The following is a 15,024-nucleotide window of genomic DNA, read 5'->3' as shown; positions in this document are numbered from 1 at the left end:
ATTTATTGTGAGGTTTTGAAATCCCTGGCAATTCAGGTCAAGTCTATATGATTAAATACCTCCCAGGTTGAGCTTCCTCTTGATGTTATGAGGTCTAATATAATTTATCCTACCAACGAGGGCCACGTCCAAAACAAACAGGAGAATCAATAAATTGAAATCTCCCTATATATCAGTGCTACAAACACTGAAGTCTCTCCAATTCCCTGCTCTATTAGAAGAAATCTCCACCTGCAGCTGGTGCCAAGACAAACAAACCCCTCAGGAGAGGAAACAGAAATGAACATGAGGACGAAACGCAGCTACAGCAACAACAGTGAACACAACAAAGGAAAATGCTGCGTCTGTATCCACAGTGTGGTCTGAGCTAAGTCTGGATGAGATGGGATACATTTTCATGGATGCTTAAAGCCAGCGACAGTCCCCAAATCATTCCCTGCGTATAAGCACTTTCAACACGCCAGTCTGGAGTCAGGAAAAAGCATCGCGCTTCACCACACTGTTGCCTTTGTTTATTTCAAAATCGAAGCTGGGCCTTAGAGATGATGCTGTGGCTGCTGGTTCCGTGCTCGGGCAGTGAGGCGATGAGCTCATGAATGTCACAATTATGACATAACTCGTGGGATTTCTTCCACTCTTCCACTCAACGTAATCTTGTTGAAAATGGATTTTTATGTCACATGCACATGATTTTCAACACAGCCTTAACACAGTTTAGCAGCAGAACATTTTCCAGTTGTCTAAGACTATCCACGTTAAGTATCAGGTTTTTCTTTCTACATGCTGATCAGTCATTAAGGGTTCCATCAAAGGAGAGGATTGATTGAACTATTTTTTTGGTTTGCATTTGCACCGCCAAAAAGGAACTCTGAAGTAAAAGTAAGTCGGCCAGCAGTTGGTCTAGCAATGTCACATCAAATATACGCTCAGTAAAGCCTGGACTGCACTGTCGGCCTTTTTTCCGTGTTTCGTCCGATTTTTTACGGCTGGCATTATGAGCTGTTATTTAAATTGCAAATGTTTGACACAGGTTTATAAAAAATGTTGGGTGCCAGTTCTGCATTGGCTCAGGTGTTCATTCAACCAATCAACGTGTTGTTGCGTTTGGACCAACCACTGTGCACTTACGTCACTCATGGTTTTTCCCAGTTCTTGCAATGTGGTCACAATTTTTGAAACAAGGTGGGGGGCACCTCCAACTGCTCTTAGAACTATCAAAAAGTTCCCCTGGTCCGAAAAATCCTAATAAGGAAAACTATTCCTGTACTTTGACTCTTACCACATACTTCTGGTTAAACCTGAAAGCAAGAGTGTTTTCACTTTAGCTCTCTGGTTGCTTAAGGCATCCTGTAAAACATCCAGAAGTGACTAACTGAAGAAGAAACAAGTACACCAGAAAATGAATCACACCACTAAATCACAGAATCACCCCTGGACATTCCAGATTGACAATGTATGAGAATCAAATCCAGATGTAAGCTTTATGGGGAATCTTCTGTATCTGCCAACCTCTGCTGCAATTGTGTTAGAAATGTAAGTTGTAACTTTATCTCTGTGGTGCCCTATCTACACCAGGGGGGCTTATGTCACATTGTGTAGAACACTTGACAATAGGTCCATTCAAATTGTCAGTGGCAGCAACATAAAACAGATGAGGTCAGATATGGAATAGTAAAACCCCCATGAATAAGAAATACAGAAATACCTCGCTGCTACTTTGTGTGCCTTCCAAATTTGACATATATTGAGCTAATGACTATGGCAAAACATCTCACTTGATTATTTAAAATGTCAAACAGATGCCATTAATATTGAAAACAAAGTATAATAAGTATAAATAACCCACGATACATGAGGTGAGGCAGCTTGCCAAGCCCGTCCGACCCCACCGTCGTCCAACTGGCACTCGGACTGTTGCTGCTCTGTCATTCTTCCTCCCACTCAATCAAACCAGCTTTCCTTGTCCAATTACCCATGATGCCGTGTCCGATTGGAACACGGTCAGTGCCTAAAATGTTTCTCTCAGCGCTTCGTTCCGCCAACACACCGCACGAACCAGCGGGGGGATAATTGAATGAGTTTCTCATTTGCCAGCCAAGATAGCCTTTCCCCTTGGCATCACATTGTGGAATTAGCTTCTGTCTTTCTCTCCGTGTCTCTCTGCCTCTCGTCCCTCCTGGTTGAGTTGTTGAGTTTGATGAATGGTGTTGTGACAGAAACACACACAGCCGGTCCTGCCTACCGTGTCTGGCAATTAACGGACTGTCCGCACTCTCCTCTCCAGCACTTTGGATGCCATCGCAGTTCTCCGTCAAACTGGGCTCAGTTTGGGCCCGCGTACAAATCCCCATTACACAGGCAGACTTTAGTGAAGACCTTTAAATCATTAGGTAGTGGTAAGTAAGTCAGTGGTTGCCAAATTGAGAGCATTTTCCTGTAATTGCTCTCCTGTTCTAGGAATAGTTTTCCATCCCTAAAATTCTGACAATTATACGCCAGAAAGGTTAACAGTCATCTGTATAGTCTATCTTCAAAAACAACCCGTGTGGTTTTGGGAGCCTCCACTTTAAGCTTGATGATTGATGAGTGATCGTCTCTTAGAATATTGTGCTGCTCTTTAAGTACCGCTTCTAAAGCACAAATACAAAGCCATCTGAGATGGGACACCATGTTGGGTTGATTGATCTTCTCCAAATGACTTTGGTAAGAGTTTGACTTACCAACTGGCTCCACTGGTGCTAGCGATTTTGTACTGTGATCTGATGGGTTGAAGTTACGCCAGGATAGTTGATGATGGACAAGTGGTTCGTCCAAAAATCTGCCAGATGCTTTTTAAAAGTCCCTGCCCTTTTACAAGCAGTTGCTAGCGGAGCCTTTTCCAGATTATTTTGTGAAAGAAACCATCTGGCACGTCAGGTTAGCAGAGTACATGTGCCGGTAAATGATCACCCATCCCGCACTGGTAGAGCCAAGTTTTTATTCATCTTACGACATGACAAAATACTACATGGAAGTAACTCTTGTGTGTAACTGTTGTGGTGTCAGTTCCAGTATGTTTCCAGCTCATGTTGTCATCCCACACTGTTGATGAAGGACAGAAACAGGACACAGACACTGTCTCCACTGTCTGGTTTATTACCTCTACTGACATCTCTGCAGAGTGTCATCCTGACAGAGTTCCTTGCTGGTATCGATGTCACTTTATTTATCACATATGACTTAGGAGAAATAGCTGGGCAATACTGTGGAGGTAGACAAGTAATTTACCATGGAAACTTTAAAATGACTGGGTTTCCACATTTTTGTCCGCTAAAAGGAAATTGTGTAACTTTAGTGCAGACCTTTTCCCAAAGCATACAATAGATTTTTCTTTTCGATTAAACATCATAGGTTTTTGTTATTCGGACAAGATATTGTAGCTTCTTGTCACAGTGCAGTGTATAAAACCTCTTAGAAACGTCTTGTCAACATCTGCCTTATTAACACAAAACACCACTGTACAGGCTTGATTTGTGAGAGTTACCTCTGAAGGCAATGCGTTTTGGCAGGCAACCCACGAGAGGTTTTAAAACTTGCTTTAGCAGGCAACTATATCCCATCTTGCCAGAAAAATTGACGTGACATTTATGAGATGGACTCTCTTCTGTGTCAGAGGAAAGGTTTCAAGTCTCCACAGGTTGATTTACATACCACACTGTAATGAGCTGTAACTTAAAAGCTGAAAGATAGGAAACCAATCTCAAAACTTGATTTAAGAACTTCAAGACATACCCAGTGTAAACATAATTTACAGTACAATGGGTTAAACATGCATGAATGGCACTTAGCATCCTGGGTGGGCCTCGTGGAAGCCAATCTTCTTACCCCTACTGTGTCAGGCTCGTGGCTACCCAGTGAGCAAAACAAGAGCGTGGAAAGTTAAAGTTAGTGAAACAGAGATCATGTAGCATTAAACATTGTACAATATGTAACAAATGTGAAGCAAATTGGACCATGTCTCGAAAAACAAACCAGTTCAAGAAAATGCATGCGCTTTCACGTAAAAAATATCTCATTGACTTTGCCTTAAAATGAGATCCGAACAGAAGCATCAGACTAAATAACGAATGTGCTGTTAAATAATTGTGCCGTTACGGTGAAGTGTGGAACACATGAGGAACAAAAACAAGATTTCTGTGGCACAAAAGGTCGCCATATATCACTGCTTCGAACAGGAAACAAATGATCTTCTCAAGTGACCTAGTTTATCGGGAGTATCCAGAGTATGTGTCCCGTGAGATGTTGCTCAATATTACCAAAGTTGAGTCTAGTGTCTGTAATTGTGTGTGCGTGTGTGCATGTTGTTCAGTTGGGCCCCTGCAGAGTTATTGTTGTTGTTCTTACCACCCAGGCCAAGAGAAGATAGCCTGTCAAAACAAGCGCTCTCACTTCCGAGCGATGGGGAGACGGCGTTCCGAACGGATGCAGTTGGGTTGCTTTTTTTTTTTCTAATCCACTCAGGAATGCCTACAAATAAGGTTTTCGCGTTGTTAGAAGGTGGATCGCAAGCCAGAGGAAAACCATTTAAGAGAATAATGAGCAGACTTGTCTTTCATGCTGTGGTTGTGCTCTTCATTCTCCATCAGTGACACAGAAAGAAGCAGCTTCAAGTGGATGTGATGACTGAAAATTACCAGAGCAGCATGCATCATGACGAACTGTTCAAGGGGTTTTACTATTTTTTTATTTTCCACAAGTGCCGTTTAAAGTAAAATGACACTCAAATTCCACGTCCAGTTCCAAAAGCGCCACATTAAGTATTAGAGTTTATCAACCAAATATAGCCTTCATTCTTCCTCTCGTTAAAGTGAACGGAAAAAGCAGCAACAACAAAAAGACACACTCAGCTGTTGTAACCTTTATCTGATCCCTTATCAGGTAAAACATTGAGAAGTCTGTGAGGGTGAGAGCACTGATGAGAGAGCGAGGGAAAGGCTCATAGTCCATAAATGCATTTCATTCATATGTACAGTATGTGAGCTTATTTATTACCGTGGTAAGTATGGTTGTAAACTATAAAAGTGAACATTAATCTTTTTCTAATGTTATTGGCAGGAAGCAAACAGCTCCAGGTGCATTACCAGCTGCCTCTGGACTTGAGTAAAGCTGACTCTTGATTTGAATGGAACTTTGGAAAACCACGATAAATTGAAATCAGATTATTGGTCGGGGCCGAAAGGGGAGTCTGTCTCAGAACTTATTGACCCATAGCCTCTGGAGGCAACTGCCAGTATTTTGGGGTTTCTGATGTAGCCAGCAGATATCTGATTAACGGATATTCAGACCAAGATTTCCTCTTCTGTGTGCCGACCATTGTTTACAGTCTGATTAGCAAAGTGAGACGCTAGAATGGAGTTGAAGTTCAGAGACAGCCCCTACGGCTGCATTGCTTAATTTGCTCATCTGCATAAAACTTGTCAAATACTGATGCTTTGAGATTGTAGGTCAGATTGGCCGCCATCCCAAAGCATCAGTATCTGATGAGTTGGAAATGAGAATCAAAATCAACTGTCTAATAAGCTAACAAAAGCTAAATTGTCATCAGACCATAGTTGAGGGATTCCGATATTGCATTTTGACCAAAGCATCCCGCCTCTTTTGTTCTCCACAAGGACTGGTAAACAGCAGGCAACCAAAGCCCGCTCAATGGTTGGTTAATACTACTGTCGCTAAGAATGAGCTACAAATGGAAACCGAAACGTTTCTGTTAATCCTCTGTGTAAAGAACCTCATATACAGATTTCTTTTTATGTATGGTAACCATCTTTGACTTTTGTCAGTGCTGGACACATACAGTCTAATCTAATTACTCCACAAGACAGTGGCTGAGTTATTGTATTGAATTTTTTTATTGAGCCTGACTGTTCGAGCTATTAGTTAAGGCATGGGTTTTGTGTTGTTACATTGGTTGACATTATACTGTGGTGTTACTTGGTCTTAATATGGTACCCGCAGTTGGAAATGGAGAAAGAAGCTAATCATTATCCTGCTTTGCTCTGAGCCAGGTGGGTTCGGGCTCTGATCAAAGTCACAGGAGGGGCTGATGGGAGGCCAGCAGCGTGGTGCGGGGGGGGCTCCTCATTTAGCATTCAGAATAGCTGCCATGCATATATAAGCCTTTGATTAACAGCTGGGGTAAGTTGGCACCATCGTCAGCCCCTCAAGGTGTGGAAAGGTTTCCTAGTGTCTTCTGCCAAATGCAACGAGGTGCCTGCTTTTGAAGTTCTAATCATACAAGCATCTGTTTGGAAATGGAGAGTCCATCAGATTTTCATCAGTGGGTGAAGGTTTTTATGTAAATGGTTTATTATTTATATTGGTAGTGTGTGATTGGATTGAGCTTGAGAAGGGTATCACACATCTGGCTAGACTTTGATCGCAAGTTCATGTTAGGATCTAATTTCGAACTTTGTGATATACCCAGATTTGTGAAGCTCTCACATATTGCTCATTGAATTCTTAATATTTATATCTTTCCAACAGTAGTTTCAACAATAATCCTGCATAATGTGTGTGTGTATTCGTAATTCAACTGTACAAAACAGAAAACAGTCACCAGCCTCGCATATAGAGCGATCATCGTTTCCTTTCTCTCTTCCTGTTGCTTCCTGCCAAAGTCCGAGGCGTTTTGGAGCGGAGATAGATCCGCTCCTCTTACCACTAATCCCTCCTGGCCTGTTGGTCCCTGCGCTATCACCGCTGCCGTGACAGATATCATCGGCTCCAACCCAGACACACTTAAACTACCCCATTGCTGCCGGCTTACTATCTTCTCTTTGGACCAGCGCCGCCATTGAACCGTTGGCCAAGTGTGTAATTGAAGAAATGCATGGGATGTACAGCGTAAAGGGGCCTCAAGCTGACATGCAGTACTGCTGCCCAAGGCGCAGAATCACATGTATCACAATAGCTTAAGTAGGTCTTAAGGTCTTGTCTCTGTTTTTGTTTGCAATTCAGATCAATGTCTTTCTTGTTTTAATACTAGAGTTATTTTTTAGCAGTTACTGTACGCATTTAAGGCTCTCATCAAAATGCTGTTAACAATTTTTTTTTTATACCTTTCTTACTTGCTTTAAGGAAAATTAACATTTTAAGAAGTTAGGCTAGTAATTGAATGACTTACAGACTTGCAGTTGCCATTATTTTTACAGCGTGTTAGCTACCTTTGAAGCTGAGTTCCCCTTTTTGTGTAATCCCTTTCCCTATCCCTCTCTTCTTAGTAGAAGTGAAAGTGTGTTTTGAGTGAAAAACAGCTATAATGTAGGTAAGATGTGTTATGCTTCTACCATCAATCATTCAGGAGCCTCCTTCCTACACTTCTTATATGAATTTTGTACAGAATTACTCACAAACAACCTGCTGTGTGACTTTTTTTTACGTGTTCTTTAATATGTGTAGTTCATTATATGCTGTTTTGGGTACTATATATCTTGAACAATAAGGTGCATGTAGAGTTACGCTAAAGGGCAGCCCCTTCCCACACACTGGCTCCTGCGGTTGCCTTTATGTTAGTACTCTGACCTAAAGTATGTGGAGGCTATTCGGGAGGGTATTATTAGTGGGTATGCATGCGTATGCTCCGTTTGGTGGCATCTCCACAGTCGCTAACACCAGCCACTGACTCATGGCTAACGCAGAAACCGCTGCGGCGCAGAAGCACTTTGAGCAGACGCCTAATAAAAGACCTAAAAACACCCCGAAACACTCACACATGCAATATTTACACATGAAGAAGAGGCTGCAAGGAAAACCAGCGAGGGTGCACACGTTGATTTGTGAGGTCGTGAAAAGAACTTAAATGTTCGCACAGACACAAATAGTACTGTGCTGACGAGGGATGTTCCGAATGGATAATTTTCCTGACTTTTCGACAGAAGTTTAAACTTGAACTCGACGAAAGGTCTAAAAGTACGAAAAAAGGCTTATTACAACAGGATTTTAATTGGGTGAACACCATCACATAGCGAATTTAGCGGATAGCTGATAACTTCTCTTGTTATGATGAGTAACAGATGCTTGCTTTTTATGAAGCAACACTAGAGGAAGACGTGACATTTCAGTGTAAATTATGTCAAAAGGTAGTCTAAATGTGCACAGTAATGAAACAATCAATTCAACCGACCAGTATTTCCGTTGCCGACTACCAACAATCGACTAATCGGGCACAGTCCCTCGTGCTGACAGCCGCGAGGAGCCATGGAGGACCATGGTGGACTCCTCCTTCCTTAATGCGGCACCCTTGACAGGGTGCACTGACAGCTGGGGGCAGCCTTAGCAAACCTCCCCATGGCTGGGAAACAGGGTAGCAAGCAGCCCTGCAGCTTTGAGGATCAGAGAAACCAGGCTCTCTCTCGCCTCTATTCTCTCTCCATCCTCCGTTCTTTTCTCTTTCCTCGCTCCCTCGCTTCACAGGCTCTGTAATTACGCCGCTCCTGCCAGAGCTGCTTGAAGTTTGGCCAATTAGACAATAAAGACCAGAGCTTTCTCTCCTGTTCGGTGGTCACACTCTTGTGTGTCTGTCATGTGTTGGTATTGCGCCCCTGATATGAAATACAGAAAAATCCACCCCCACCTAACACATAGCCTTTGTTTCCCTTCTATTCTTTGTGATATACCCATGACTTTTATAGCTTTCAGTAAGTAAGTGGATATCTGTCTTACTGACTTCATCTTGGCTGCTCCGCTTTTTTAAATTTCTTTTATTTTCTCTTCACCTCCTTGCTCCACTTTCATGTTCTCTTCATCCATTGTTCACTGTGTTTTATCCACATAACCTCTTGACCTAATTTAAAACACCCTTTCAACAAACCGAGACTGTGTCAGCTTGGCCTCGGGCAGCAAAGCTAGCAGATGGTCTTGTTGAGGGTTTTTTTTTTCTTCTTTACTCCAGAGAAAATAAAGATATGTTTCTCTGACTTTAATGTCCGGTCTAATTGTATGTGGTGGATTGTAAACGGTGGCTAAAGTTAGTTTGGGAACTGTAGCCGGTGTCTGGGGCGGACACAGCAGCCCGGTCTGCGTCGCCCAGTGTTCTCTGGTGGTTTCAGACCACTGGCAACCAGCTGCGTAGTCTGTCGGAGAAGTAATTACAATTGTAGAGCTCTCTCCTGCGTTTTTGTCCCTCCTCCCCACCGTGTCCTCGTTGCCTGTCTTGCCGATGCAGAGTTTTGAGGAACCCTAGAATTGAGGGCTGTTTTTAGTGGTTGTGTGTGACGTTCTTCGTTATTCAATCTAGTCATGTCACCAAAGCCGGAGCTGTGTTGGTAGCACGCTGGCAGGCAGAGCATAACGTGATGTGTGTATTTGAATGGTCAGCCTTTGCACAAACAGTACCAGCATGACTACACCAACAAGGACTCGCTTGTCACCTGAGTGTTTCAAGTTCTTTGAAAATGCAATTTGTTGAATGTAAATATCTATTTCTCTAACAGCAAATCCTCCGTCACTCCCGCGCCAACGCCACCAAGGTCATTTTCCTGATCACCGATGGCTACTCCAACGGCGGGGACCCTCGGCCGGTGGCGGCAGCTCTGAGGGAACGTGGTGTCGAGATCTTCACCTTGGGCATCTGGCAGGGTAACATCAGGGAGCTTCACGACATGGCCTCGCAGCCCAAGGACCAGCACTGCTACCTGGTGCACAACTTTGCTGAGTTTGAGGCCCTGGCTCGTCGTGCACTGCATGAAGGTATGGACAGAGGGTTTACTTGAGCTGATTTATTGTGATGGTAGAGGAGTGACCAAAGCTTTATTTGTCCAGCAGTTTATTTTTTCAGATCTTTTTTACCTGACTTATTACATCCCACCCCTTTCCCATTCTACCCATTTTGATGGCACAGTGGAGAGTCACTGTGTTTTGGTAACGGAAAGTCAAAGCTACCGTCTCTTTGAAGCCTCAGCGCTCCCATCGTCAACATTTGACCTGTTGCAGTATTTCATAACTAAGGGTTTTGACCCTGTTAAAATTCAATGTTTACTTAAAAGGAAGCCAATTATAATTCAAAGAGTATCTGACAACGGAAATTTCACAGTCTCTTCTGTTATGTACAGCCAACATCCATAAGGCCTCACTTCCACTCAGACTGGACAGAGTACGGCCTTGTTCCCACACTTTGGGGGAGCTTCCCACAATTTGGTGAAAAGAAGGATTCAGTCATGGCTTTAAAACTTAAAATGTCATATGTGTAGAAAGCTATAAATCAGCCATATGCACTCCGCAGACTGTGTTTATGCACTCTCACACACATGGTGTCTGAAATCCCAGACAGTAGGTGCACAAGTAGAGATCAGTGAGACAGCTAGAGGATAAGGCAGTGAGAGGAAAGCCAACACACACCGTACTATCAGCTCAGCCTCCGGTCTGTCTGTCTTGAAGTCTGCCCAGTGCCTCAGAGCTCACTCAGGTTTTCAAACAGTGGGCCACATGTTGAGCGACCCACACTTGCCATGAATCAAATCAAAGAAATACACCAAAGACGCCTTTCTTATGCCCTCCTTCTCTATCAAGAAGAGGAAGATTGTTGTGCTGTCACCCAGCAAGTCAGATCTCATTTCCTAGTAACCATGTCCCAATCCATTTCTTTTGCAAAATGTCTCAGCTCTAATTTATGGGCTTTTGTTCGTGACTACTGTGTATTTGGAATAGTTTGTATCATGGGAGAAGAAGATACATGGCTCTTTGCATAGTCAATTGTAAATATGTGGCCTGTGGGCACTTTTTTTAGGCATCCCTGTGGTTAAGGTGTTGGTTCTGTTTGTTCTCTAATTTGTCATAAGTCTGTGGAAAACCTTTGTTTAATTCAGCCTGTGGCCCGTCTCAATGACATGACAATGACACTGTGTAGAACCTGCCAGTATACTGTAATAATACACTGTTTAGATATGCACAGTGAGACTGGGCAGGGAATTCAGAGTCTCAAATTAAAGACTGAAATCTAGCTTGTTTGATTGAGGGTTTAGAATGTAAATTTGTGTTTTGTTGCATCATCCTGAAGTTTAGAGAACATATTTGAAACATTCAATATGCCAGCTTTTGTATTGAAAATAACTTGTATAATGTCAGGTGCTTTTTCGCTTGATCCTTTAAGACTGCTTATTTATAACTTCAGCATCTGAAGCATCTGTACAGTTTAAATGATCTGATGGCCAGGTGGTGCAATCCAAAACAACTGCAACCTGCACTTATCTGTCTTTGTTATCCACCTTCAGACCTCCCTACAGGCAGCTACATCCAGGAAGATCTGTCGCGCTGCTCGTCTCTGTGTGATGCAGGCAAGGATTGCTGCGACCTGATGGCCAGCTGCAAATGCGGAACACACACCGGCCAGTACGACTGCATCTGTGAGAAGGGATACTACGGAAAGGGTCTGCAGCACGAGTGCACAGGTAGGACAAACAGCCTCGTCTGTGTCACCCCAACTTGTTTTTACTTGGAAGTTGCCAAGTTCTCTCAGTTCTTGACATTTTATATTTTTCTGGCAGGGAGCAGTGTGGTTTAAATCTGAAATGAACTGGAAAGCCTCATGAGTTTGCCAGATTTTGAGGAAGGGAAGATTTTATCCGTAAATCTCTCGTATCATTTAACCAGTTATTCCGTGTCAAATGAGATCCTGGACTAGTTTAAACATAGACTTCAAGAGAAGGAGATGAATCATCCCAGAATGCTTGTAATGTGCATTGTCTAGTGTTTGGAGAGCAGTATTGGTAAAAATCTGTTAGCCAGACCTATCACCGCAGTGTTGTGTCAGCCCGGAGAATGTTCTGGCTGCACAGCTTATCATTCTGATGATCTAGAGTTCCTTCTAGTTTATCTTCCTCGTGTCCTCATCTCCTTTACCTGTCAGCATCTCCTCCAAATCAGGGCCACTTGGCCTGAGGTCACTGCTGTGTAATGGGTGAAATTTAAATAAGCAGCCGGCCCACTAAACACAGTTTAAGCTGTCCACAGGGCAGATCACTATCAACAAACCCTGTAGAGTGCAGTGGAGGTGGTCGTTCGTCCACACTGATGTGTTTGTGTGTGTGCTCAGGACCTCTAACCCCTGACTCGTAGCTGGACACACCACATCGCTCTCTCCACCTACAACTTTCTCCTGTAAAACACATCTCATGCATCCATTTCTTGTTTCTCTTCATGTGATGAAAATGCTGCTGTCAATTTTCAAATTAACTGCCTTGTTTCTGTGGCTCTTATTTGCTTTTCTATTTCTTACATATCAAGTGAACTCTGGCTTTTACCCTTTTGTTCCTTACTACTGCCTATTTATCATGTTGGGGTTTATGGTTGCACAAAAACATCATGTTATTTAAGTGTAAGTAGCTCTCTTATGTTTGTGTATTAAACATTAAACATACAAAAAACTCACTTTAGATGCAGAAGCAGGCATGTCCATGCACATATTACTGCTGCATATACATGTATGGAATTATTCCCTGGGTTTGTAATATTCTGCCACTCTAAATTCAAGCTGTTGCAATGAAATAGTATTTAATATAGACTGAAAATATGGAATGTAAGAGAGTTTGCTCTTTCTCACTTATTCTTTAACACAATTTTCTCATGTCATCTTCCTTTTAATCTCTTCATAGTCGAATCCTAATCTGCTTTAGACTCTCTTAGGTAAGGCTGTTGTGTCTTAAACACCACAAAAAATACTGAAAAACCAAAATAATAGACATTTTTAAATGAGATGATGAGATGAGAACAAATTAAGCCATTTACAGAAACTGTGGCTGTGTAGAATTAGTTCTCCCTAATGTGGGTAATCCCTCAAATTCAGAATTGAATTCCCCTTAAAGCACCCCCTGCTGAATTGATAGATTGCAGCAATGCATCAGTTGTGTTTTGCTTCAGCGCGTTGCTTAAAATCAATCCACCCCTACAGACAGCCGTGTTGAAACACTTGCAAGCGGCCTGTGCAATGACACATTCATTTGTCTTCTAATTGTCCTTTCACTGCTCTGTTAAATCTCCAACAGTTACACAGCGTATCGTGCAGTCTGACGCAGGTGGTCCCCGTCATTTAAGTGTAAGGTCAAGGGTTGATATATTATTTTTACTGAATATGTAATCACCAAACTCACGGAATGTAGCCGTCTGTGTGATTGTTGGAGAGCAGATCAAGTCACAGATGCATTGGCAGGTGTGTGTGTGTGTGTGTGTGTGTGTGTGTGTGTGTGTGTGTGTGTTTAAGTTACAGTGCCGGCACAGTAGAAATCTGGATGACAATCAGTCTAACAATAGGAAACAATGGGCCATAATCTTGGTTGTATTTGCCCTCCAGGTCTTCCTCTCTGCACCCACATGTTTTCAATCTAGTATTAGACAACAGGCCGAGAGGGAGGGGAAAAAATTGAACGACAGACAAGTTGAATAAATTCAGATCAGAGTTTTAAAGTCGCTGAGAGAAGAGAAAGCAACAGAGGGAGGAGGATTTTTAGAGCCAAAGCAAAGGGCATCGGGGTCACCACTGCCAGAAAGCACACCGCCCTAATTCTCATCAGATGTTGTCGAGACTGGAGCCCCACTCTGCTTATTAATCTGTTTTAATGGTTTAATTAATAGCAGAGGGCAGACTGCAGAGTCGGCTCAGCTGGCTGGAGGAAGGAAGGACACAGCGAGGCGCTGCAACCGCAACTGACGACTGCTTCCTCTGTCTGTGTCTCACTCACTCGTATAACAAGGCCTCAATGGGAGACACTTGACTGTGTGCGAGTCGTCATCCCTCATGCTATAGAGCCGACATGTTCCCAGGCTGGAGTGTGTGTCACTGTTGTGGACGCATTGGCAAGCTAAGGCACTATTAGTCTTGTTCTCATCTCATTTTTGGTTTTGTTAAGTGGTGCGAAATGCCCTCATATATGTTTTTGAACGCTACATTTATGGAAGTTTTTATTCTCTAATAACTTACTTTTGAAGTAGCACTGGCTCCAGAACCAATTAGATTTGCAGCGAGAGCAGTATGTAACCAAGAAACATACAAGTAAACTCCACAAACTCCTGCCGTTTCCAGAAAACTCCAGCGTCTCTCTTTAATATTTTGTTGCTTTAACCTCAATGGGCTTGGCTGAACCGAAGGTGTTTTGTGAATTATGGGTACACCATCTGCGTCAGCAATGCCAGCACTCTTGAGTGGCAGACAGATGCAGCCCATACACCCCCAGAGTAACAAGTTGCTTTGGCTTGATGGCCGTCATGTGGCTTCAGGTGGACTCATTGTCTAGACTGAAATTTTGACAAGTTTTATTCTTTTTGGACTCTGTTTGCTCACATTTAACTGTCTTTGACACATCTGAAAATAATACGAGCGAACCTTAGGCCTGTCAGTGGATTATTATTATCATTGGCTGAAGGGCTCTGTTGGATACACTATCCAAATCCCTGCAGTGCACAGCGGTGTTGTTTATGAATCTGTCGACAGCCAAGTGAAACAGCCTCTTCCACAAAACACGCCTGGAATCCCAGCAGATAGAAACGGATGATGATCCCAGCTCCTGCACAGTCTGGTTTATTCTGACAGGCCAAACAGGACGTTGTTGTCTCTCTTCAAATACCTCAGCCTCACAGTGTCTGCATCACGGAGGATCTGCAGAGGAATGGGGAAGAGGGGTTGCATGTTTCCCTCCCGTCACACGTTCTGGCTTATCAGACTCTTGTGTAGCCTGAGAGAATGACAGGAGCTCTGGACTGTGTTAATGTGGTGTCAGCACAGGCTTTGTTCTCAGGATGGCCATGCTGGGGATGAATGGGAGAGAGTGAGAGCGAGCAGAGGGCAGCGTGAAAGAAAGAAAAGATTCTGGCCAAATACTTACAGACTGATGTAGAGATATAAGATATAGTTTGTTGGTTATATCACAGAAGCACATCTTACTGTCTTTGTCATCGCTGCTTGAGTACGCAAGAATGAATTTGGAGTCGTATGCATCATTAAGAAGCAGCTTTGTTGTATTGATCAAAGTATAAAAAACATTTTTTGTGTGCTTGATT

The 15,024-nt window shown here is 43.0% G+C and overlaps 1 protein-coding gene across 5 annotated transcripts in view; it reads left to right on the top strand.

Moving 5' to 3' along the window:
• The window catches only part of svep1 (sushi, von Willebrand factor type A, EGF and pentraxin domain containing 1), a 92,422-nt gene that overhangs the window by 21,000 nt on the left and 56,398 nt on the right, over nucleotides 1-15,024 (top strand). For all 5 annotated transcript variants that reach the window (XM_037111081.1, XM_037111082.1, XM_037111083.1 and 2 more), the window contains 2 exons: nucleotides 9,471-9,726; nucleotides 11,247-11,423. In XM_037111081.1, the coding sequence (XP_036966976.1) occupies nucleotides 9,471-9,726; nucleotides 11,247-11,423 (433 nt within the window). The remainder of the gene's footprint in view (nucleotides 1-9,470; nucleotides 9,727-11,246; nucleotides 11,424-15,024) is intronic.

This window comes from Acanthopagrus latus, chromosome 10 (genome assembly GCF_904848185.1).
Source record: "Acanthopagrus latus isolate v.2019 chromosome 10, fAcaLat1.1, whole genome shotgun sequence".
NCBI lineage: Eukaryota > Metazoa > Chordata > Actinopteri > Spariformes > Sparidae > Acanthopagrus > Acanthopagrus latus.
The sequence above is the reverse complement of the archived record's forward strand: the minus strand, read 5'-3'. Positions and strand labels throughout refer to the sequence as shown.